This window comes from Oxyura jamaicensis, chromosome 6 (genome assembly GCF_011077185.1).
Source record: "Oxyura jamaicensis isolate SHBP4307 breed ruddy duck chromosome 6, BPBGC_Ojam_1.0, whole genome shotgun sequence".
NCBI classification, from domain to species: domain Eukaryota; kingdom Metazoa; phylum Chordata; class Aves; order Anseriformes; family Anatidae; genus Oxyura; species Oxyura jamaicensis.
Genome location: NC_048898.1, coordinates 995,454 through 1,020,611, shown reverse-complemented (window position 1 = coordinate 1,020,611; position 25,158 = coordinate 995,454). Strand labels below are relative to the sequence as shown.

General features: G+C 40.1%; 1 protein-coding gene across 5 annotated transcripts in view; it reads right to left on the bottom strand.

The window, feature by feature from the left end:
- Positions 1–25,158, bottom strand: part of PRKG1 (protein kinase cGMP-dependent 1) — a 466,513-nt gene that overhangs the window by 165,421 nt on the left and 275,934 nt on the right. For 4 of the 5 annotated variants that reach the window (XM_035330176.1, XM_035330177.1, XM_035330178.1 and 1 more), the window contains one exon: positions 2,102–2,165. In XM_035330176.1, the coding sequence (XP_035186067.1) occupies positions 2,102–2,165 (64 nt within the window). Of the gene's footprint in view, positions 1–2,101; positions 2,166–10,302; positions 10,310–20,947; positions 20,954–25,158 lie in introns of those variants that run through there. The other variant, XM_035330181.1, reaches the window with a different exon arrangement.

Sequence of the window (25,158 nt, the reverse complement as noted above, 5' to 3'; positions counted from 1 at the left end):
TGCCATTCCCTGGTTTGATTTTGATAATGGCCAGTTAAAACAGCTTTCTTTTTTCCTTTTTTTTTTTTTTTTTTTTCTTCTGGGTTTTAGTTAACACTTCTTAGAAATTATTTAAAGTATGTAGGACAGAAGTGTTGCATTATTCACAGAAGTGTATCAAAAGAAAAACTGCATGAAATCTTGACATTAAGAAAGAGATTTTTCCCTGCCTCAAACTGTGCCAAATGAGTCAATTTTATTCAACACTTGTTACAGCAACAGAGAGGATAAAATAAAGTTATTGCTGCCTAGTTTCAATATGTTGGGTACTGTTAAACAAGATGCACATTATGACTGTAAGGTGATTTTATAGTTTATGTAAAATATGATGTTAAAACAAAGAAAAAACACAGAATAACAAGGACAAATCCAAGTCAGAAACTGGAATTAATTTGTTTTGGGAGCCATATCCAGCAGTCACCCAGTACAGAGTGGGAATGATCTTACAGTGTAGTTGTAGCAGCCACCGTAAGTTCACTTATCCTCATGCAGCTCCTGGTTAGAGATGAAAACCCTACAAAAGAAGTGAAGCTATGCTCTCTTAGCATTGTAGTAGCATGATTTTATCACTTTATCACATCAGCTTGCCTCTTTTCCATTTTTCCAGCCACTTCTGGACTTTAGCTCCTTTTTGATACTAGTTCTCTCAAAAAACACAAGGAAAAGAAGATTGCATACCTTGGTAGCATTACAAGTTTAAAATCAACAAGAGTGCTGTTAAGACAACCTACAGACCATTACTGCTTTCATGCCTATTTTCTTCATTGATATTTGTTCTGATTCCCTCCCTCTACCCCCCCATATGCCCACTCTCCCTTGAAGCTTTTTCTTAACTCTTGACGAGGAGCTTAATGTTGGTTACGTGATGCAAGCAAATTAAACTACCTGTTTCTGGTTAGGCATGTGGTTTAGAGATAGGCAAATTTAATTCATAGCATATTGAGTTAATACAGCTTTCTAAATCTGAAGACTTCTCTGACAGTAAAGGAAATAAAGCTTATCTATGAATATGCAATTACTCTGCATGACAGACGTGTGAATTTATCTGTATACAAAGTAGTCAAAGAAATAACAATGTCATATCAACGCTCTGAAAATCAACTTAAACGTCAGCAGCTTAATTTCTTAAAATCAGTGGCAGAGATGGTACTTAGTACTGAGAAATATTTTCTTATAAACAATTATTAGGACTGTCTCTTGATGGCAAGGCATGTATTTTAATAAGAAAAACAAAACAAAACAAAACAAAAAAAAACCACAAAGCAAAACAGAAAAAAAACAACCAACTAACAAAGAATGAAATAAAATACTGTACACAAATTTCCTGCAGTTAAATCACAAAGGGCTACATTTTGAAAGGTTTTAACAGTTTCTGTAGTATTTAATAACATGCAATTCTTCAGGTGCAGAATATAACACCACGTGAATAAACTACATGGACAAACTGCCTGCAATGCAGCTCATATTTTGCATCCATTTTACACGCTTGCTTACAGGGCAAAGTTTTTTGTTTCTGTTTTTTTGTTTGTTTGTTTGTTTGTTTTGTTTTGTTTTGTTTTTTGGTTAATAAAAACTCAGCAATGAGATAACAGTTGCAGCCAAATAGGCAAGGCACAACTGTGGACAATCAAATATCTTAACATATTTTACATTTACTCGTCTTTGCTGTCATTCTCGTGAGAGCAGCTTTTCCAAAACACCTACTTTAAGGCGTGATATGGCCCTCTAACATAAGTTCCCCATTACATTTAAAAGGAACTGCCATTTCCATGTACCCCCTTCTCCATCACTGACCCAGGACAGAAGGTTTCCCCTCTGCACAACACAGGAACTACTTATTCGATCCCCAGTTGGACAGCAATCCAATTAAAGATATTTAAGCCCTGTTCAGAAATGGGTTCATTTTTCACACCACTCTTCTCATCGTCTCAACATGCTGGAGCAGTCAACCATAATTGGGAGCAAAATTGTGAAGCTGTTCTTTCGGAAAAGAGCCTCGATATTGCTACCAGAAGGCTCACAAACTCTGAACTCATTAGCTCTCAAAATTAAAAGCACTTACCTCTTCAAGGACATCTGCAAGCTTACTAAGTATCTCCTCAGGAAGGCTCTGGAATGTGGGAACGCTGCAATACAAGAGAAACTTCGATTAACGGATACTGCCATGTATTTCTTAAACCCAGCTGTAGTTCTTACATAACTTTCACACATATTTAACCCTCATCATTTGGGGGTGAACAAGTGTTCACCAGAAAACCAGCATATATAATGGGAAACCAAGCTTTGCCTTCCAGCCAAGGGGTATTTTTAAATGATCACTTGCTACAATGGGAGAGCACTTGCAGTAAACATCGGGAGAACCACTCATAAAGCTAGTAATCAGCTATGAATAAATTAAGGATTTACTGTTATGAATCTGTGCTGCAAACCTGTTCAGTCACATATATGACTGTACAAAATTTTCCTGCTTGAGCTCCATTACACCAGAAATACAAAAAACAAAACAACAACAACAAACAACAAAAGAGATCATTTCTAACCAACGATACATAAAAGATTGAGTGAAACTACATACAGACATAGACGCAGAGTAAGGGTAAAGGAATTGTAAGAGGAATTGTAAAGGAATTGAACAGCTATTGGAATTATTGAAGACTTCATGGGAGAGTTTTACATCCAAGGCTTGTTTGTTTTCTTTTGCCAAAATGCCAACTTTTCCACTTTTTTTTTTTTTTTTGGTAGTATTTCCCTTGCCAAAGATCTTCCACACCTGCATGGACTTGCTGGTCAAGATGGGAGTGGTACACAGGAGGATGAGGGGTATGAAGCTGTCTCCAAATCTCCTGCAAGTACCCTGACCTTATCTGAGGTCAGGGTGCATCTCCACGACCTTACAGTCTCGCCTCAGAGGTCCCTGCCAGCCTCAGCCACTCTGCGACACCTTGCTCTCTCATTTGCCATTTCCCATTGAGGCTTGATGTTCACCAGCATTCCCATGTGATGCAACAAAACACATGGGCACAATGTATGTTTCAGAGGCAGGAAGGTAGTGCTGTACCTGCTTTAATTAAAAACGCTTGTCATCGGCAGCCTAATTAGCAATGCATCTACATGAGCTATTAGCTCAAACATAGCACCGAGCTGATACAGCTCTTTTGAGCCTATTTCCAAGAACAGCTCGCTCAGGATTTGCTTTATCACGCTCCATTACAAGGCATAAACATAATCTTATGCTGCTAATATTAAATTTAGATCCCCAGTGTGTTGCTCTAGTTTCAGGAACACTGATGATCAGGTGCAAAGCTAGGAGGGAGACGGCTGCTAGGGGGAGTTCCTTGCAGAAAGGCAAATATAACCCTAAATAAATCAGTTTTTGCTTTTCACGCAAGTTTTCACATGATATTTTTCATCACATACAAGTTATTTACTATGATTTGTAGAGCTAAAACCCCAAACCCACTAGGTTTTTGCAACCCAGAACTTGCTGGAGAACAGGTCCTGTCATTTGACCATGGGGCAATCAGACCACTTAAGTTTCAGGAGCAGGAGCCTGAGACGGTTTCTGAACACACAATTTGATGACTGGTAGTGCACCTGGAGAAAAGCCAGCAAACAAACAAACAAACAAACAAAAAAACACAAAGGGAGGACCGAAGACCTCGCAGAGGGCATGCGAGCAAACAGTATTGTGCCTGAGGCTAAGCTTTCCTGTTACATGAGGTGCCCAGTGAACTTAATTTATGAGCACAGTTAAAGCAGAATTTGCTTTTATTAACTTAAATATATGCTACTCTGTAATGGAACTAAGGACTTCTAAACCTTCTATTTATTAAAAAAAAAAAAAAAAAAAAAGAAATGCAACTTTAATTGAACATGTAAAGTAGTAACAGGACAGAATCAGCCAGCTATGTGCAGAAAACTGTGATTGTTCTAGCTCTCAGCTTTTTTCTGCTTAGGAAGCACTCCTTTTCAATAGAAATACCTGGCTCCACAATGCAACATGAACACAAAACAAACAAAAAGGAGTTATATGGTGTCTGGGCCTGAGCATAAGATGAACGCTCATGACACCAACACTTGCATTCCGACGAGAGGAATTAACTAGTGGGAGAAGGTAACACTCCCAGACATCTAGGCAAGTTCTGCTGTGGCTGCACCACAACACTCCTGAAAGGGGAGACAATTCACTGCAGTATTTTTATTCATTTATTTATTTTTGCTAATTATGTCCTGTGAGTCTGTGCAACCCACAGGAGGGTAGTAGAACACATTCATTATAGCCCAAGCACATGAGAAACATGGGAACAGCAGGTAACCTCCAAATGAATTGAAATTTTATTATTGAAAACTTGTGATATTACATAAACAAGGAAAATTGCCTAGGAGAAATGCTTATAACTTAAAAACAGCAATAGAGAAAGTCAACTTGTTGACACAACAAGCTCCAACTAAGGCACATCACAGATGTAGTATCCTTCTCAACAGCTAGAGTACAGCCAGATTGTACTTGGGTTTCATCATAAGAAGTCTTACAAGACTGCCCATCACTTCAATACCAAAAAAAAAGATAAACAAATAGAGCTGCCTACACCCAAAACAAATAAACAAAAACAGAAAGACCACCTGTTCTGAACAAATGTCTTTTGAAAATGCAGAGGGAAAACATTCATTGACCTGTTAAAAAAAGTGTTGCAAATTTGTGCAAACAGAACTGATGATAACAATGATAAAAACAAGGTTTGAAAACACACTCAAGTGTGCAACAGTACTGAATAGTTGACTTGGTTCTCCAGTTCAAATATATGTACACACACACACATTCCTTCCATAACAAGATTAAACAGAGTCTTAAAATAGATCCTTACTTGCCTGTCCTATGAAGATTTGCATATGAAGATCAATATTTTGGAGAGTATTTCCATGCAGGTAACTGCACTCACATGAAAACAGAGCCTCGACTCTAAAGGGAGGGCTTTGTGGAAAGCATTTGAGCAGCAAATAGCTGCGAGTTGGAAACCATACACTGGGAAGACAAACAGGAGCAGAAGGCACTAAAGAAAGAAATCTTTGAAGATTTTGCAGCACTACCAGTTAGATTCTGTTTTCTACTATTTTTGTGAAACTGAAATCTGAAAACACGCAAACCAGATAATTTCAATTCAGATGTATTCATTATTTATGATGGAAGAAGTCACAGCAAACAAGGCTCTATCTCATCATGAAATCATTTACCCTGTGCAGAAGCCTAAAAAAAAAAAAACAGAATTACATAAATGCAGACTTTCTCTGACAAGTTCTTTTCTCCCCAGCCCTTAAAAGCCTTCAGTAATGAAGGCTTTAAAACATCCATGTAGTCCATTCTAGATCATAACAATTGCTACAGCTATAAAAAACGTTTTGGTATCTAAAGCTCATATCTCTCAGCACAGGGCACTTCATCTTACCTGCAATCAACATGAAGGAGTTTATTCTATTTCCCTCCATAACCACCTCCCACATAGACAAGGAACTTCACCTTTTGTAGACTAAACACTAACAACTTATTTAGCCTTTCCTTCCAAGTTGTGTTTCCCACAAGTCTGATGATCCAGTCCTGGGGACTTCCTCCAGCTGTCTCTTATCCCAAACATTGAGCAGCAATTGCTCTACCTGCACTGAATACTGTAGTGTGCAACTGACTGGAAAGAGAAAAATCTGCATTCAGACCCACCCAGGCAGAAGTGTGAATGAACACCCCTTGTTCATCATGGGTGAATACCTTGATCACTCACTCCTAGGACAGAGAGAGGGTGACCAGGGTTTTCTCTGCTGCCCAATCCTTTAAACATATTTTGTGAAAAATGGTGATTAATTGCAGAAGAAGCTCCAGCTCTACTACAAATTCCCCTGTGAAACAAACAGCTGACCGGTGATCAACACTGCAACACTTAATGCCTGTAACACTGATCAGTTAAAAAACAAAACAAACAAACAAACAAACAACACGCACAGAACCCCCACCTATGCACTGTGATTAATGGCATAAGGCTCTATATGGAACAGAGAGGCTTTCACAACTGAAATTCAACTCACCTGTAGTCTCCCCCTGCTCCTCTAAGTTTTTTATTGTGATATGGGTGCTCAACAATATTTCTACTACTTATGCCTGTTTTATATGACCTGTCTGCAAAAGTACAGTCCAAAACCCACCTGAAGAGTGACCTCTAGGCCATCCTACAAAGCTGCTTAATAGCACATGATGAGGAAAAACAGATCCCTAACCAGCATTTTCCGCCTGGTTAGTGGCTTCGTGGTTCAAGTCTGCATAAGAAAATTGAATTTTACAGCAAATGGCAATAAACTTCATGTTTTTAAATCAACCCACAAACACCACAATACTTTATCACTCTCTGTCCCAAACCTTGTTAGACTTTTCCTTTGAGCACGAAACAAAGAATTGAACTAGCTGCACCTGTGGAGGAGCTGCTCAGGCTGGCAAGAAGAGGTGGCTTTTTGTTGGCTATAGTCCACCCCATTCAGCTATGGAACTATTTTGTACTATTTTTGCTACTGTACTATGTTTGCTACTGTGTACTTGATGACAATCCATACACCTTGTGAGGGCACTGTGGGGAATTGCTTGCTGTCAGTAGGAACTGCAGAGCAGCTTTTCCTGTTGGTTCTGGAAGCTAACGTTTTCACAGGGAGCTCAACATGTTCAACAGAGGATGCCAAAATAGGGAAAAACAGCTGTGCAAAAGTGTCCATGTGGAATCTCTGCCCAAATACAAATGCAAAGATGTGCCCCATCTCAAGGGAGTGGAAGGAGGTGTGAAAGGTCAGGTTTTGATTCCCAGTGATCTGCAGTCATTGACTGTTAGATGGAAGCAACATCCCATTAGAAACAACCTTGATCTGCAGGAAAGCGCATGTGTCCTGCTTTCAGTTAGGACAGAGTTAATTTCCCTCCCAGTAGCTGGTAGGGTGCTATGTTTCAGATTACGATGAGAAGAGTGCTGATAACATGCTGATGCTTTAATTGTTGCAGAGCAGTGCTTACACTAAGCCAAGGACTTTTCATGTCCTCGCTCTATCCTGCCAGCGGGCAGGCTAGGGGTGCAGCAAGAGCTGGGAGGGGACAGACCCAAGACAGCTGACCCCAACTGGCCAAAGGGGTATTCCATACCATCTGGGGTCATGCTGAACAATATATAGGGGTGGCTAGCCGGGGTGGGGGGGGCGGCTGCTCGGGGTTGGGACGGGCATCAGTCAGTGGGTGGTGAGCAATTGCATTGTGCATCACTTGTTTTGTACACATTATTATTAGTAGTACTATTATTATTATATTATTTTCCTGTCTTAATAAACTGTCTTTATCTCAGCTCACAGGCTTCACTTTCCCATTTCTCTCCCCCATCCCAGAGAGTGAGGGGGGAGGGTGAGCGAATGGCTGTGTGGTGTTTAGCTGCCGGCCGGGTTAAACCACAACAGCATGATGTAGGTGACTGCGTACCTTTTGATTCATCCCACAGGACTACCCCTGTATAAAACTGGCAAGGGCTTCCAAGTATTCCTGGCTGTAACCCAACGGGCTGATTTTACCCTAAAAAACACTTAGCAGCACAGATGCCAGCTCGCAGACAGCACATCTGTCTTCTGACATGCATGAAAACAATGCCGAGTCCTTAGATGTCTTCTGTATTCAGCCCAACACAAAAGCAGCTATTCACTTTCTAAATACACTTCAAGATGTGTTTCCTTAACTTTCAAAGGGTGTTCATTAAAAGTGTTCATCTAGCTTTGCAGAGAGGAACAGGCAGTCCTTGTGGGTTAACTGAGAAACAAAACCTTTATCTTTTATTATTGGTTGGCACTGTAATAAATGCAATTGTTGTCACTGTTCTCTTCCTTGGACCAGTTGGGTAAGCACAGTTTAAAATCAAAATATATCAGTAACAAGAAATGAAGTCCATCTGCTTTCCTTAATACTCTTTTTTTCTTCTGCTCTTGCTTTACCAGATTTGGGATGCCCTTAGGGCACTGTCTCTCCTCTCTGAAAGAACTGAGGTTAAACCTTACCTAGCAGAAGCTGTTTCTTGATTTATGATGCTCACATAAACTATGTTTTGAGCAACTCAGCCTGGAAATGCTCTGTAACAGGCAGCCATCCAGAGCCATCAAGTTGTGTCAGATATGAACTCTAGCTCCGCCAGGATCTGGTCTTAACAAAAGAACTAAGAAACAAGTTTCCAGCCTTATTCATGAATACTTCCAAAAATTCACTGTGACATCTTTTATGTTGTCTTCTCTTTGCCTTCTTAGGCTGGGACATATTGCACCAGACAACCCTATACAGCCCCATGGCACAAAGGGGAAATTACCTTTCCCATTTTGACATCTGTCCTGAGAGATCTGGCTGGTATTGGTTCAAGGGGGATCTTATAGAAGACAATTTCAGAATGAATATATATATATATATATATATATATATATATATATATATATATACATAGAATGCTGGCACTGCTTTTAGAGAAACTATATTGCTCCCATACCACTCAGATCTTATGGGACAGCAAGTTGCAAGCTGAGTTTCAGATCATGAACAAAACCATCTCCCTGGGGCACTCGAGGATGCCACGCAGATTATTGGGTGTCGGAAGCGCCTGGCAATGTCTGAGCACTGAGATCACCTGGTGACTGGATGGCGTATCAGCCTCTTGGAGTAAATACAACACTTTGGAGGAGGCAGTAGTAAAGGAAGTCTCCTTTGAAAAGAGAGGACAACTGTTAGCATGTGCCTGTAGTCCATACAGATGGGAAGTGCTTTTGTGATACAGGCCAAGGCACCGAGTGATACAGTAGCATATTCATTACATATCTGCAAACTGTTGCATCAAGATACAATTTCTCTTTTCCATCAGAAAATAATTACTATTTGGAGGATAAACTATTTATTTACATGTACTACCCATCACATGGAATGGAAAAGAAGAGGCAGAAAATAAGTTCAGAAAAGGTGTATTTACTTCCCTAGAAACTCAGTATTTACCTATTATAAACGTAATTGGTAAGTCAAGGGTAGTTTTCCTGAAGCAATTTCCTGCACATTTTGCTTAGCTTAAACAATATTAGAGGTAAAAAAAGAAAGGGAAATGGAGAATGACATTAACTCACACTTGCATTAATTACATTTACGTCTGGCCTTGAAATTGGTGCGAAACCCACAACTTTTAGAAAGACTGAATACATTTGTTCTACAATTGCTGAAGATGACCTATCTGCTGTGCTCATGCTACAAAGGCATTAAAATCATTTACGATTGTTCATCTCTGAGTGAAAATATTATAGCTACAGTTTTAAAGCCCTGCCACTCATAACGTAGAGCTTATTCTGGTAAATAAACTCCTTAAGGGTATTTGTAGTAAGCATTTTCTCTCAGAGAATTACCTGGTGATGGGAGCAGTGACAGGGGGTAACGGGACTGTAAGGGGAAAGCACTGACACGAAATGGCTGCTCAGCCCTCACAGGAGAAAATGGTCGATAACCCAGGAAATGCAGGCCTGGGAAGCAGGGGCATCCTTGGCGTGCAGCTGGACACCTGAGAACCAGAGATCTCCCGAAGATATTACAAATCAAGACAATGCAAGAAACTGAGAAACAACTTATCACCTGAGCAAGTGGGAATTGAGATAGGAAACATTATTTTTTTTCTCAATAAAATAAAGGAAAATAAGAAACGCCATCCTGTACTGGATTTCTGAATCCAGTTATCTGAAGAGACACTGTTCCATGTTCTCGTATGTCTGAATAATAATAATAAGGGCCAGATTTTAACCCAAATTGGAGCTTGTCTGTCCAAGAAACTTCTCATGCAGCATGCATTCTTTATTTTCTACTATTATTTTTCCTTTTCAGACAGGCTTCTATGGAATGTCATGTTGATTTTGTGACACTGTGTATCAAATTCTAAACTCTGCAACATGCTTCAACTTCCAGGTGAGTTTCCATCTGTCACTTTGGTCCCCTTTCTGGGCCCATTCCTAAAGTGGCCTATCTCTCAGGTGAGTTTCTAAGACCCTTTCAAGTTTGGTCCTTTCTGAGATCGGTTTCTTAATTAGACCAGTTTGAGGTCAGTATGACCTAGACCCTTCTTTTGAAATCAGTTTGATGCGTTTGGTATTGATCATTTTATGAATATGCATATATGTACATAGTCTGTTGAACCTATAATACCAATCTGTATTTACTGCTATATTCTGATTTTTAGTACCTCTGAGTACCTTTCTACTACTTCTAACTTCTGCTATGATTAAATAATGTTACAGATGGGTTGGGTAGCCCCCTCCTTTTTGGATTATGCCATCTAGTTACATTCTATGAGCACATAAAAATGGGAGAGATGCAGAAAGCAAATGAACTGATTTTTTTTTTTTCCTTCTGAGCAAAAGACTGAAGTAAAGCAAGTGTGAAGGGCTGCATTTTCTTTTAAATCTCATGATGAAAGGATATAATAATGATGGTAATGGATGAAGTTGTCCACTGTCATCATGAAGACAAAACATATTTCCCCATGGGAAATGCATGTGGGGCACACAAAAGGATCAGAAAAGGATGTGGTTGTAGACTCTGTTTTGGTCCACACACTGTTTATGTTCAGTAGGCTGCTCAGGTATTCTGGAGTATTTTATTTTCCATGCTTCTGTCAATCCCTGTCTTTCCTTGAGAGGGGTTCATTATCAGAGACAGCCCTCCTACTTCATTTTACAGTCACTGGGGAGATTGCACAATTGAAAGAAAAAAAAAAAGAGTTTCTGTCATGATGAGAGAAAATGAGCAAAATTAGCAGGTATATAAACCCATTCACCCATTTTAGATACATTTACTCAAGATTATTAATCTTGTAAAGGACAGTTGCTCAGAAAGAGCTACAAATGCTCAACAGTAACAACAACTTTGATAATATTGATAATTCTAAGCATGCACATTTTTGGTCACTCAATTAAAGACATGATTCACATTGCCAGCAGTGCTGCTGCCGTGCCAGCCCTTGCTGGAGGAAAACTAATACCTCACATTAGAACAAGTCCATAGGAGGGCCACAAAAATGATCAAGAGGCTGGAGCACCTCTCCTCAAAGACAGGCTGAGGGAGTTGGGGTTGTTCAGCCTTGAGAAGAAAAAGTTCCAGGGAGACCTTACAGAGGCCGTTCAATACATAAAGGGGGCCTACAGGAAAGCTGGGGAGGGATTCTTTGTCAGGGAGCGTAGTGATAGGACAAGGAGTAATAGCTTTAAACTGAAAGAGGGTAGATTTAGATTAGGTATTAGGAAGAAATTCTTTCCAAGAGGGTGGTGAGGCACTAGAACAGGTTACACAGAGAAGCTGTGGATGCCCTATCCCTGGAAGTGTTCAAGGACAGGTTGGATGGGGCTTTGAGCAACCTGATCCAGTGGGAGGTGTTCCTGCCCATGGCAGGGGGGCTGGAACTAGATGACCTTTAAGGTCCCTTCCAACCCAAGCCATTCTATGGTATTACTTTTTGAGAACGCCATGTTGTTTTTTGTTGTTGTTGTTTTGGTTTGGTTTGTGTTTTTTTTTCTGCTGTTGCAGTTGGTATTTCTTCATATTTCCAAATCAAATTATACCTGTGGTCCTAAAGGAAAGATTCTGTATCTTCCAACTCGCTCATCTTTTCTGAAATTTATTAGATAGGCTATTAAAAAATAATACCCGTCACAATACGCCTCAGACTCTCATACATCGAGTATTTTATTTCTATGATCTTGCATTTGCAATATAGCAAAAATTAAGTTCTCCATGGCTAGCAATGCCTAGTAATTATTACCTATTCAGAACAGTTCACTGTCAATGAGTTTTTCTCCAGCTTTTTTCCCTTTCTGTTGGAGATACTGTGGGAAATGAACCCTCATACTTCAGCCTCCATGGAAAACCCTGAATTGGTGCATCTAGCCTGATTTATTCTTACAAATTTCAACTGAAACAACAAATTCATCACTGTGGCAATGGAATAAAGTCAAATGGCATAACAAAAACCATCATCTCATACAAGATGCAAATACTTGAAAGATGTTTTTGACTCACTCTTGCACTATCTCAAATACATCCTTAAACACTGAGCAGTATTTTGAAGACAACATTGCACTGTAGAGTTTGAAGAAGTGAAAAGTCATATTTGCATTCATAGTCCATTTTGTCACATTTCTCCAAATTGGATATTTACAACATCTTCAAAAACAATTTAAGCCAGGCATTTTGTGTCTAACAGATGTCTACTGCACTTGACAGCAAATTGTCACAATAATATCTATTTCAAGAAGACACTGACAATACTGCTTCCAAAGCACAGACTCTGCTTTGCAATGTTTGCTGCTGTTACACTGTTCTAATGCTGTTTCCTGCCTACCTCCTTTTAACCAGCAGTATTAAATGGACATATTAAAAAGATTATTTGTTTTCTGCCTTCAAAATTACATAAATACAAGAAAAAAAAATCCTGTAAATGTTTTTAAGATCACCAGAATCACAAGCATTTTTCATTCTCCCATACAACTTCTTTCAGTGTCCACCTAACCAAAGGGACCTGGAGTTCACTGTTACAGACCCAGCTCTCTGAGGAAAAGTTACTCCCTGACGCAGCTGTTGACTGAATCTGCGTGATTTCACAAAGCACATTGGAATACCTGAACATCTTCTCTTTTTTTTTTTTTTTCTTTTTTGTTCTTAATTACTACATGAAATGTCAGAAGAGTTTCTGCGCTACAGAAAATCTATTATATGTGATTAAAAAAAAAAAAAAAAAAAAAAGGAAATCCTGCCCAGCACATTCCTACACAGCTATTTCGGTGGGTGACCCTTTTGTGTGGTTTCATCCTGATGAGCAGCTGAACTCCACCAGACCATTGTCTCACTCCCCATCCGCAAAGGAACAGGGAGAGAAAAATGCAATGAAAAAGAGCTCAAGGGTTGAGCTAAGGACAGGATCGTTCACCAGTTATCGTCATGGGCTAAAATAGACTCAAGATAGGGAGATTAATATAATTTATTGACTATTACTAACACATTAGAGCAGTGAGAACTAAAAGTGAACTAAAAGCAAACTAAAAACACCTTCCCCTTATCCACCCTCTTCTACATCCTCCTCCCCAGAAGTGCAGGGGACCGGGGAGTGGGGGCTTCGGTCAGTCCATGATGCTGTGTCTCTGCCACTTCTTCATGGTCACTCTCTGCCCCTGCTCCAGTGTGGGGTCCCTCTCATGGGATGCCGTCCTTCCCAAACTGATCCTGAGTGGGCTTTCCACAGGCAGAAGCTCTTCAAGAACTGCTGCATGGGAACTTCTGCCCTGGCACCTAGAGCACCTCCTCCTCTCCTCCTTCACTGACCTTGGCATCTGCAGGCATGTTTCTCTCACACTTTATCACTCCTGTCTCCCAGCTGCTGTTGCACAGCATTTTTTTCCTTTCTTCAATGTGTTCTCCCAGAGGCACAACCAGCATTGCTCACAGCTCGGCTCTGACCGGCAGCAGTTCCCTTTTGCAGCCAGCTGGAGCTGGTTCTTCTCTTATACAGGGCAGCTGCTGGGCTCTGCTCACAGAGGGCACCCCTACAGCCCCTGCTAACAAAACCTTGCCACATAAGCTCACCCTGTGTTTGGCAGTGTCATCAATTGCTTGACGCAGTAAAAAACAGAACAGAATTCAGGGGCAATCTTGAACTTCTCTGCCCAGATCAATGCATTTTAGATGGTTCACACAGAGACAAGTCCAAACAAAAGCACTTTTGATCAGTAGATCATCACTGAGAATAGTCTTCCAGGAGTTGACTTATTTAACTCCTCCACAGAGAAATAAACTACGAAAGAGGAATCAGAATCCAGAAAGAGCTCATTCCTCTTCATGGTACAGATCTCAAGCAACCAGATTTGCATGAAAATATGAGAATAGCAACATGTCAGTTCATCTCAGACTCCTTGATGGAGGCATTTCAGACATTCTTACAGACAAGCAGTGTTGGTGCAAACCCCAGGTGTATCGGCAAGTACTTCAAGACATCCAGGATATACTAGCCAGCCTAATTCAGTGTCTCTAAACACATCAAAGGACAAAAAGCCCACTTCTTCCTAATTTCTAACCTGCACAACCATAGAGCAGCACTGAATAATTACTACTCAATTGGAGACAGAAGAGGAACACTGACTTCAAGATTTGCCCAAGGCAAAAATATACTGCCAGCATATCCCTTCCTATTTTAAGAAAAGTCATTCTCTCTGCAGTGTGCTCATTTGCCGGTCACAGCAGTAAGAATGGCCCGCGCATTATTGATTTGTGGGTGTAATCTGGGACATTTATCCTTTGTGAACTTCTGAAGGCTAACAGATGGTGGGTGGTCTTAATTCTTTATTTCTAATGACTTTTCTTCATACCAATGGAACACCTGCTGCTGTTGCTCTTCATCTTTTTGTTGAACTCCTCTGTTAACTCTGAATGTCTTCATGGATGTTGCAGAGACCTTTGACTAAGTAGAGTTTCAGATGTATAATACTGTCACAAGTTTTAGGAGGCTCAGCACAAGAAATACCTTTAAAATGTCTCTAAAGCTATAAATGATATACCTCCCTTTCTCTAGTATAAGTTTAAGTCCTGTTATTGAATTAAAGAGAAGAATAATTTATTATTTGAGTTTATGATGTCGTTGATTTTTTTCTCCCATCAGTAAAATCCTTGCATCTCAGGAGTCAAAAAAAAAAAATTTGCTATGTACAATAAACCTCAATAATTATTTTTTTTTCATTTAAAATGGAATGCAACTGAAAACAAATTAAATGTTGAGCATTTTCAAGTTGCTGGGATTGTATTAAAGAAATGATCAGATAAGATTGACAGATTCAAAATAAGGTCTGAAAATTCAATTGTTTAAGAAAACCATCTTGGGAATATTGCAAACAGGCAAGCAATATAATGGGAAACAAACAAACAAAAAAAATGTCGGGGAAGATTATTTCAACTGTTAAATAGAACCCTACTCAGCTGCTGCCAAACAGTCGTTACTTATTGCTTCCTCTGTATTTGCTCAAAGATCAGCTGCAGGGGCTATAACCCTAAAACTGGCTCCCAGTTTTTTATTATAAGATACCTCTGTTAAGACCAGGTGCAACCCTATACTCAGGCTCGTCCAAAAAGGTCTGTTTGGAGCACAATATCAAGCTGACTCAAACTGGAGCCAAAAGACTTCCTGGGTTTATCCAAACCCAGGGTGAGCACAGATCCAGCCACGTGGTTGTATCTGCAATGCACTCCAGTTATAAACTGGTTTGGAGAATGGGAGAAACTTCTTGGCAGGCGGTGACACGGACTGACCATGGCTCAGTTGACACTTGTAACGGCCATTTGTACTGGTGGGCAAACTCTTGGGAAATTTAATGGACGTTATTGAGCCAACACATGTTGGATATGTTCAGCTGCACTGTAGCTTTCTGAAAGCTCCATTTATCTTTCTCCACTTGAACGAAAACAGATGTGTAACTTTGCTCTATCCAGTGCATCTTATTTTTCCATTTTTTTTCCACTGCAACATGAAAGCTTCACTAACTTCTATCAACTTGTTGAAATAATTGCTATTCAACATATTACAAAATATCAACACACTACATAAATGCCTCTTTATCCCCAATATGAATGTCACTGCGAACACTACTATACTAACCTCATCTCCTTTGATGATAAGATGAACAGCTTAATAGATGAGGGAAAGGCTGTGAATATGTTTCCTTGGGTTTTAATACAGCATTTCACACTGTTTCCCACAGTATTCTCCTGGAAAAACTGGCTGCTTAGGGCATGCACAAATGTACAATTCACTGATGAAGAACTGGCTGGATGGCTGGGCTCAAAGGATTGTCATGAATGGACATAAATCTAGTTGGTGGCCAGTCACAAGTGGTGTTCCCCAGGTCTTCATATTGGGGCCAGCTTTGTTTAAAATTTTATCAAGCATCTGGATGAGGTGATCAAGTGCACCCTCAGTAAGTTGGCAGATGACACCAAGTTGTGTGAGGGTGTTGATCTGCTTGAGGCTAGGAAGGCTCTGCAGAGGGATCTGTATAAGCTGCATCAATGGGCTGCATCCAGTTGTATGGCATTCAACAAGGCGAAGTGCCAGGTGCTGTGCTTGGGTCCTAACAACCCCATGCAGTGCTACAGGTCTGGGGAAGAGTGGCTGGAAAGCTGCCCAGAGGAAAAGAGCCTGAGGGTGCTGGTCCACAGGGGCTGTACATGAGCCAGCAGTGTGCCCTGGTGGCCAAGAAGGCCAGTGAGTGGCATCCTGGCTTTTATCAGAAATAGCATGGCTAGCAGGACTGGGGAGATAGTCCCTTGTACATGGCACTGGTGAGTCTGCACCTTGAGTACTGTGCTCAGATTTGCACCCTCACTACAAGAGGGATATTGAGTTGCTTGAGCATGTGCAGAGAAGACCAACAAAGCTGGTGAAGGGGCTGGAAAATAAGACTTAAAAAGAGTGGCCGAGGGAACTGGGGTTGTTCAGTCTGGAAAAGTGCAGGCTGAGGGGAGACCTCATCATTGCATGTTGGTCTCTTATCTCAGGTAATAAACAATAGGATGTGAGGAATTGGCCTCAAGTTGTGCCAGAGGAGGTTTAGATTTGATATTTGGAAGACTTTCTTCACTAAGTGGTTTACCAAGAATTGAAACAGGTTGCCCAGGGAAGAAGTGAAGTTGCCGCGTCTGGAGATGTGATTTAAGTGTTTAAGAGATGTGTGGACATGGCACTAAGGGACACTGTTTAGTGACAGGACTCAGTAAGACAGGTTGATGGTTGGACTTGATGATCTTGAAAGTATTTTCCAACCTAAATGATGTTATGATTCTATTTCAATCTTTCTGAGTTGATAGGGACTGATAATTGATAAGCAATGATCTTTTGACTATGATCAAACCTCTAAAGCTTTTCCATTTGTCGTGTTTTTAAAGAGTGATAAAAACAGTACTGAAACTCGAGTGTTTGGGAAGTTTTAGTGGGTATTCCTTCAGATAATGTGGATAATAGAGATCTAATATGTGGGAAGGGGGGGACACGACTTAAAGACTTCTGTTGTAGACAGAAACAAGTCAGAATGGAAACATGATGCTGAAAATAGCCCAAGATTTATGTTAGTGACCCAGAGGAGAGAGACCTAAAAGGTAAAAAGCTGGCATACTCAGTTTTAGTGTTGAAACCCTGTAACACAGGATGTGCTGTGCTGCCTCTTTTTGCCTATGGCAGCATTCAGTGAGCCTGGCAATGAGCAGAGCCTGTCCTAATGAACCAGTGAATCTAGGACTCTATCAAAAATGTTTTTAAAATATCATTTATGCCAGACAGCTTTTTGGTTTTGTTTGTTTTTCGTCATGTTTTTGTTGTTGTTGTTTTGTTTTTTTGTTGTTGTTGTTGTTGTTATTTTTGGCTGTCATGATAAGATTATGGCTCTGGCTGAAAAAGGCAAATTTACTGATTTACTATGATTTATTAAAGGCCATGTGGCATCTTGATTAAAAGTAGCATTATATACTTTTAGAAGGAAACACTTTAATTAAAATCCGACTCACTGACAGGTATCAAAAGATAGTTAAAATACGTAAGCAATGGCTGCTGAATGCAATTCCCATAAATCCATTTCTCATTCACTGTCATTTCTATGGTATTGATGATCATTCCTCAAGTTTGCAGATGAGATGATTCACTCCCCTCAGGTGATTAACGTCTACCAAAGAACCCATTAATAGCCTAAGTATTCAGTAGCTCATTTTTGGAACAGGCATGCAGATCACAGCCACAGCATCACAGGAAGCATGTAGGCATTGAGTTAAAACAAGATAGCCAGATCCTCCTAAATAACCTCCTCCAAAAAAAAAAAAAAAAACCTGTTACACTGGTTGAAGTAGTAGTACCTGAGCAAAGAGCGATAATCTTGAAAGTATATGCACGTTGGACCAGTCCAGAAACACTGTGTCCTGTTCCCATATAGCATAACAGGGTAAAACACTGGGAAGTGTTCAAAGGAGATTACAATAATTAGCCAAAGCACTGGGGAGACGGGGAACTTTATCATTGGATATGGATTCAGAGTCATTTTTTACATGGCAGTAAGATCAGACATTGAAGACAGACACTTAGGAAAGCCAAAGAAAGCCCTGTTAGAATTACATTTGGCCAGGGACATCAAGGGCAACAAGAAAGGCTTCCATAGGTTGATAAAGATATCATTGGTGATAAAAGGGATAAAAGGAAGACTAGGAAAATTGTGGGCACTCCCCAGAAGGAAACAAGAGACCTGGTTTCCTGGGATATGGAAAAGGCTGAGGTACTCAATGACTTTTTTTTTCCTCAGTCTTCACAGGCAAGAGCTCCAGCCACATGGCTCAGGCCCCAGAAGTCAGGGACTGGAAGAATGAAGAACCACCCACTGTAGGAAAGGATCAGGTTTGAGACCATCTAAGGAACCTGAAAGCACACAAGTCCATGGAACCTGATGAGATGCATCCATGGGTCCTGTGGGAACTGGTGGATGTAGTTACTAAGCCTCTCTCCATCATATTTGAGAAGTAGTCCAGGGAGTTTCCACTGACTGGAAGAGGGGAAACATCAGCCCCATTTTTAAAAAGGGAAAGAAGGAAGACCTGGGGAACTACAGGCCAGTCAGTCTCACCTCTGTGGTAAGATCATGGAGGAGATCTTCCTGGAAACTCTGCTAAGGCACATGGAAAATAAGGAGATGACTGGTGACAGCCAGCATAGCTTCACTATGAGCAGATCGTGCCCAAACAATTTGGTGGCCTTCTACAATGGGGTTACAGAATTGGTGAATAGAGGAAGAGCAACTGACACCATCTACCTGCACTCATGTGAAACATTTAACACTGTCCCATGTGATATCCTTGTCTCTAAATTAGAGCCATGTATCTGATCGATGGACCATGTGGTGGGTAAGGAATTGGCTGGACGGTTGCACTCGAAGATTTGCAGTCGACAGCTCGATGTCCAGGTGGAGACCAGTGACAAGTGGTGTTCCTCAGGGGTGAGCATTGGGACCGACACTGTTTAACATCTTTGTCTGTGACTTGGTCAGTGGGATGGAGTGCACCCTCAGCAAGTTTGCTGATGGCACCAAGCTGCATGGTGTGGTCGACACCTTGAAGGGAAGGGATGGGATACCATCTGGAGGAACTTGGGTCTCTGCAAACATCATGAGGTTCAACAAGGCCAAGTGCAAGGTCCTGCACCTGGGTCAGGGCAATCTCAAGCACAAACACAGGCTGGGCAGAGAATGGATGGAGAGCAGCTCTGAGGAGAAGGACCTGGGGGTGTTGGTTAAGAAGCTAAACAAGAGCTAGCAACGTGCACATGCAGCCCAGAAAGCCAGCCGTACCCTGGGCTGCACCAACAGCAGTGTGGGCAGCAGGGTGAGGGAGGGGATTGTCCCCCTCTGCTCTGCTCTCATGAGACCCCACCTGGAGCCCTGCACCTAGCTCTGGGGCCCCAAAGAAGGACATGGAAATACTAGAATGAGTCCAGAGGAGGACCACAAAGATGATCAAGGAGCTGGAGCACCTCTCCTACAAAGACAGGCTGTGAGAGCTGGAGTTGTTCAGCGTAGAGAAGAGAAGGCTCCAGGAAGACCTGACAAGCGACCTTCCAGTACCTACAGGGTGCTACAGAAAAGCTGTGGAGGGACACTTTGTCAGAGGGTGTAGGAATACGACAAGGGGGAAATGGCTTTAAACTAAAAGAAAGTAGATTGAGATAAGGCATTAAGAAGAAATCCTTCACTTATAACGGTGGTGAGGCACTGGAAGAGGCTGCCCAGAGAACCTGTGCATGGCCAAGGCCAGGCTGGATGGGGCTTTGGGCAGCCTTGGATTGTGGGAGGGGTCCCTGCGCATGGCAAGGGGGGTTGGAATTAGATGATCCTTAAGGTCCCTCCCAACCCAAACCATTCATGATTCTGTAAGACTTATGGGATCTTGCAGATGAATAAAGGCAAGATCCAGTGAAATTACAAATCAGAGCAGCATTATTTGGGATAATGTTGTCTTCATTTTGGAGGCTATAAAATTAGGTTCGAGTTATGTATTTTTTTTAAATAAAGACTTCCTTTTTCATTTGTCTAAGAAAAAATTGGTGGCATACGTCTGTCTGTGGAGGTTGTAATTTATCTTATTGGTAAAGGAGACTCTCACTTTTTTGCTGTCCCTCTGGCATCCAAAACCCTGTGAAGACAGCCTCAAAACACTGTCACAGCCTGTTAGTCCATGGGGCTGAGGGTTTTTGGGAGCCACTTGCTTTCTGAAGCTCTGTGCCTGCTGAAACTGCAAATTCAGCAAATGTAAAGGGAAAGAAAACTTCACCTACACTTCTGAAGAGGGGTTTGCACCACATGACCTCTGGGGATCTTCTAATACAAACTGTTTTATTAATCTATGCTCCAAAAATGATTTTTTTGTTTTATATTTACTTATTCCTGATAAGGGTTTACACATTATTTAGTTGTTTTGAATATCACCCTTTTTTCCACTGGTATCTTTTATTTTCCCACCCTTACATAAAACATTAAAAAACCTGTGTTTGCGCACACACATATTGCAATTTGCTTTGAAAGTTATCAAAGCTTTGCAGTTTGGGTTTTCTTGTTAAAAAATGGTATCTTAATGATTTGTACTATGTGTTGGCCAGCTGGTCCTGCTTGGCTTCCTTGCTAGCAGCTTAATAGAATGTTAATTCACTGGAGGTCAGATGTAATTTTCTAAATATTTAAGAAGTTAAGTTCTAAATATTTAAGAAGTTTTACTGCCACTCTGAGGGCATTTTATCCTAAGCTTTATTTTTCTTTATCTAAAGTTCAATTCAACAACAAAATTCCTATAGGCATGTTCTGTGAGGTCATTTTCATTGTATATAATTCCTTGTTTTCTCTACACTTCAAAATACATTTTTCTCATCACACTATGAACTGCTGGGACACATTGTGAGCTTCTCTTCTCTTGAGCTGTAGAAACTCTTTCATAATTTTCCAGAAGTAACGATACTGGTTTATCAGTTTCTATACAAAGTTTAAGTTATTCTGCCCAGTATGCATTACCTTTATTTTTTGAAGTCACAAGTAATATTATACTCAAATCCCACAGTTTAAGTCACTCCGGTAATTACCTACCTCCTTAGTTTTTGATAATCTATGAGTTGTATTTATTGGCAAGTCACTTGTGTGATATTTCCAGAGGCAGTATATAATCAAATTTAGAATGTATTCCTGATGCTCATAAAAGCAATAAAACTGTCACCTTCTGTCTGCACATTAAAAATGTATCCCATGAAAGTAGAGGACAAATGCATAAAATGATTATTACAATTTGCTAATGTGCAAAAGGATACAGGAAAATGAGACCAGTCTCAGGTTGGACATAAAAACATTTAACAGCTCTGCACTCAAATGGCAATATTTACTGAACTTTTCTAAAATCACCAAGGAAAATATGCTCCATTAGAAACTTGACTAAGTGCAATTTACTTCATTTCAAAAATGTAATTCCTACCAATATTAGTAAGAATGCAGAACCTATATAAAATTAGAATTAGTTCCCTGAAATAAAAACCAAAAAAGATACAATTTCCTGTTAGATAATCATATCTAGACAAGTCAAATTATTTATGTTGACTATTTTCTCAGAAATGTATATAGACACTAAGGGGAGAGACTATTAGCATTTTAAACCTATTCCCACTCAGAACAGAACCTCAACATATATTTAAGTTTCTGCAACTCATCCCTGAGCTGCTGTATATGTCTCTTCTAAAATGATGTCCATATGCACCTTCTACTCTTTTCTTTTTCCTTCTTGTTTCGTATCTGTTTAGCTTTTTCTTCACAACTGAATTTATATTAAGATCAAAAGATTCAAGCTAGTTTATAGAAATAACATTCAGAAAATATATATATATATTTGTTGACAAACACTCTTCGGTGCATAACCTCGCATTACTGTGTCTTGTACCACAATGACTTGTTTTCTCTCTTAATTTTTATCTGTCTTTAGCTAAAGAAGCACTAAGCCTCTTAGGGTAGTCTGCTCAGCTCTCACTTTTTGCCTGCTCAGCACAAAGCAACATTAACAGGCAATTAAGTGCATCACAAGTCATTAACTCCACTCAAGATTCCTGGGATGCCTCTTAAAATGAGGAACAGAAACTAAAATACATTTTTGGATTATTTTTTGTAAGAGTGAAATATTACATATGGCCAGAATTCCAACACACTGCCTTCCAGTGCCAGAATTGACTAGTTTTGGTTATTGCAATCAGGAGGTCAAGCCCCAGTTGTTCCATTCTGTTTTATTTCGGAGCTTGGCTGAGAGACACTGATCAGCAGCACCACGAATGTATGTATGAGCTGATGAGTTTTCCTCCTTTGCTGCCCTAATTCAAATGCAACCGCCTCCAGGAATACAGACGCTGTTTGGTATTGAGAATTTTGTGCGCTCCATTTTGTTGTGATGCTGATAGCTTGTTATTCCTAAAGTACTTTGTAGAGTTATTTAAACACACGGAGTTGGAAATGATTTAACCTAGCAGAATTATTTTAGTTCACGCTCCAGCAGCAGGCAGGTTTGCCGGAGGTGGTTTTCATCCCCAGCCTGACATCGCTTTGCACCTTCTTAATCTAACTCTAATTCTGAGTAATTATTTTCTGACCAAATTAATTCTAATAGGGGAATTTATCTTTAAATATCAGCATCAAGATGCAGCTGATACCTTTTAAATTGGGAAGAAAACCACCCCTAGGAGCAGGAACCTTCTATCCAGATCCTCTGAAAAAGTACACACATCAAAAAAAAGCCACAATTTCAAAACCAAAACCAAACCACCATTTTGATTAAAACTCATCAACAATTGCTCACAAGAAAAACGTATTAAAACATAGTAATGAAATCTTGGCCATTCAAAAACCATTCTTAAGTGCTGCCACGCTTTACCATGTGGTTTTGATTGGAAGACCTCAGATGAGTAGGCTGTTCTCAGCCTTTCCTGAGGAAACTGCTCTGTGTGGATGAAAAACATCTTAATTAACAGCCAAAAAAACAACTCGTGGAAGTGATTCCTGAAATCAAGACTAAGCATCAGTAAACATTTGCATTGTTTTTGTTGTTGTTGTTGTTGTTTTTGTTGTTGTTTGTTTGTTTGTTTGTTTGTTTGTTTCTGGAGTGTCTCTTCTCCAGGGGAGATTAAGAATGGGCCACCCCAATGGGTGGTATCTGATACCACCATGGTTATGACATTATCACGAGAAGCAGGTTTAGGTCAGCCCAAGAATGAGAAAAGAACCTCATCTTAATCATACTTTTTGGCTCAAAGAAGACTGAAGAGTAGAACTCCATGTTACTCTGAAACTCTTACATTTATCTCTTGAGTCACTTTCACTGGAAGCTCCCAGATAGGAACCACATTCTTCAAATCAACACGAACTTAACAGTTACAGATCAACAAAGGGGAAAATATAGTTCATTAAAAGCCAGGCATTCCCAGCCTTAAACGTGTAAGTAATAAGAGCAAAGTCATTCGAAAAGTTGTTGCATCACTTAGGGAATATTTTTATACAGATTGTGACACAAAAGAGACATCATAAACTAGGGGCAAGGAAGGCAAAATAATCAATTTACTAAACCTGTAATCTGTGGGATTCAGTGATCAAAAAATTAGCTTTACTCAGCAGGATATCACATGAAACAAAAGCTTCTGAATGAGATCTACTCTTATACATGCCAATGGCTACTTTCTATAACAATTTGTTTTCTGGTAATTATACTTGCCTATCTGTAGATCAATATTTTCTATATCTTCATACTTCAGCTTGCTAAAAGATTCTGAAGGGAAACTACTATTCATATGTATAAGGCAGATTGCTAAGTCTCTCGACAATTACAAATAATAAATGAGATACACATCTAAACAACTATTTCTAATCACATTAAAGGCTTTGTACTTAATCTTTCTTGTACTTTGCAAATACAAAACACAACAACTACCAGGTAAAAAATATGTACTGTACTCAGAGACTTGAATAAAGATGTACTTTAAGAGCTGCAAACACACTGCCTTTACTAGCCTTCAAGCACACCACAATAAAGACAAGAACTTAACCTCTCCAATAGGTTTTCCTTCCTGGAAAAGCATCTTCACATTTGAATTCAACAGACTACCTCGAATGATTTCTTTAACTACTGATACTCAAACATGCATCAGCACAGTGTTTGTCTTGCAGCTATGAATACTTACGGCATTACACTTTTGTCCCCAAGGCAGCAGCACGTCAGCACCCACTGCTTTTTCATCTACTTGATTTCTGAACTGATACTCCTTCAACTGTTTTTGTACAGTGGTGGATAGTCTACATCCAAGACGGCAGACACTGCACACCTGCATGCTGCACTGTCCTTCCAAACAAGAAATATTCTATGATCCTAAGCTAAAAATACCTCACATACTCAGAATAGTGTGGGCTCAGGCTAAAACAATAGCAGAGGCATGAGTACCACCTTCTCAGCATTCCCTTTGGGTGAGTTCCTACCCTGTAAAGGCTATTGATTTATGCCCCTGACATCACAAGCATTTTATTATTATTATTATTATTCTTTTTTGCTTTTGAAGATAAATGTCCAAAGTCATACAACAGGTTATTTAAACAGAAGAATGAGAATCTCATCTCGTTCCAAGTTACAGGAGAGAGAGCTGAAAAGCACACTGAGGACAGATGCAATGTTTGGAAGCGTGTAAGTCATAAAGAGATAGAGCAAATATCCCTGGTGGCTGGCCAGGTAGCAGGGCAAGCTTTATGAGCCACTGCCATTTATCATACTCTGCCACCCATGCCCAGAACATGCTGCTCATCTTCTACTGCTTTCACTCAGCTCTTTGGGTGAAACTCGGGAATTACAGCACAGGCCAGATATCCTATTGCTTATCAGACCGGTATTTCCAAAAGCAATTATTACCTGTGAGTACCAAAACAGCATAAGAATATACTCAGAAAAATAGCTAAATCCCATGCCCATGTTAGTGTTTTAACATGATT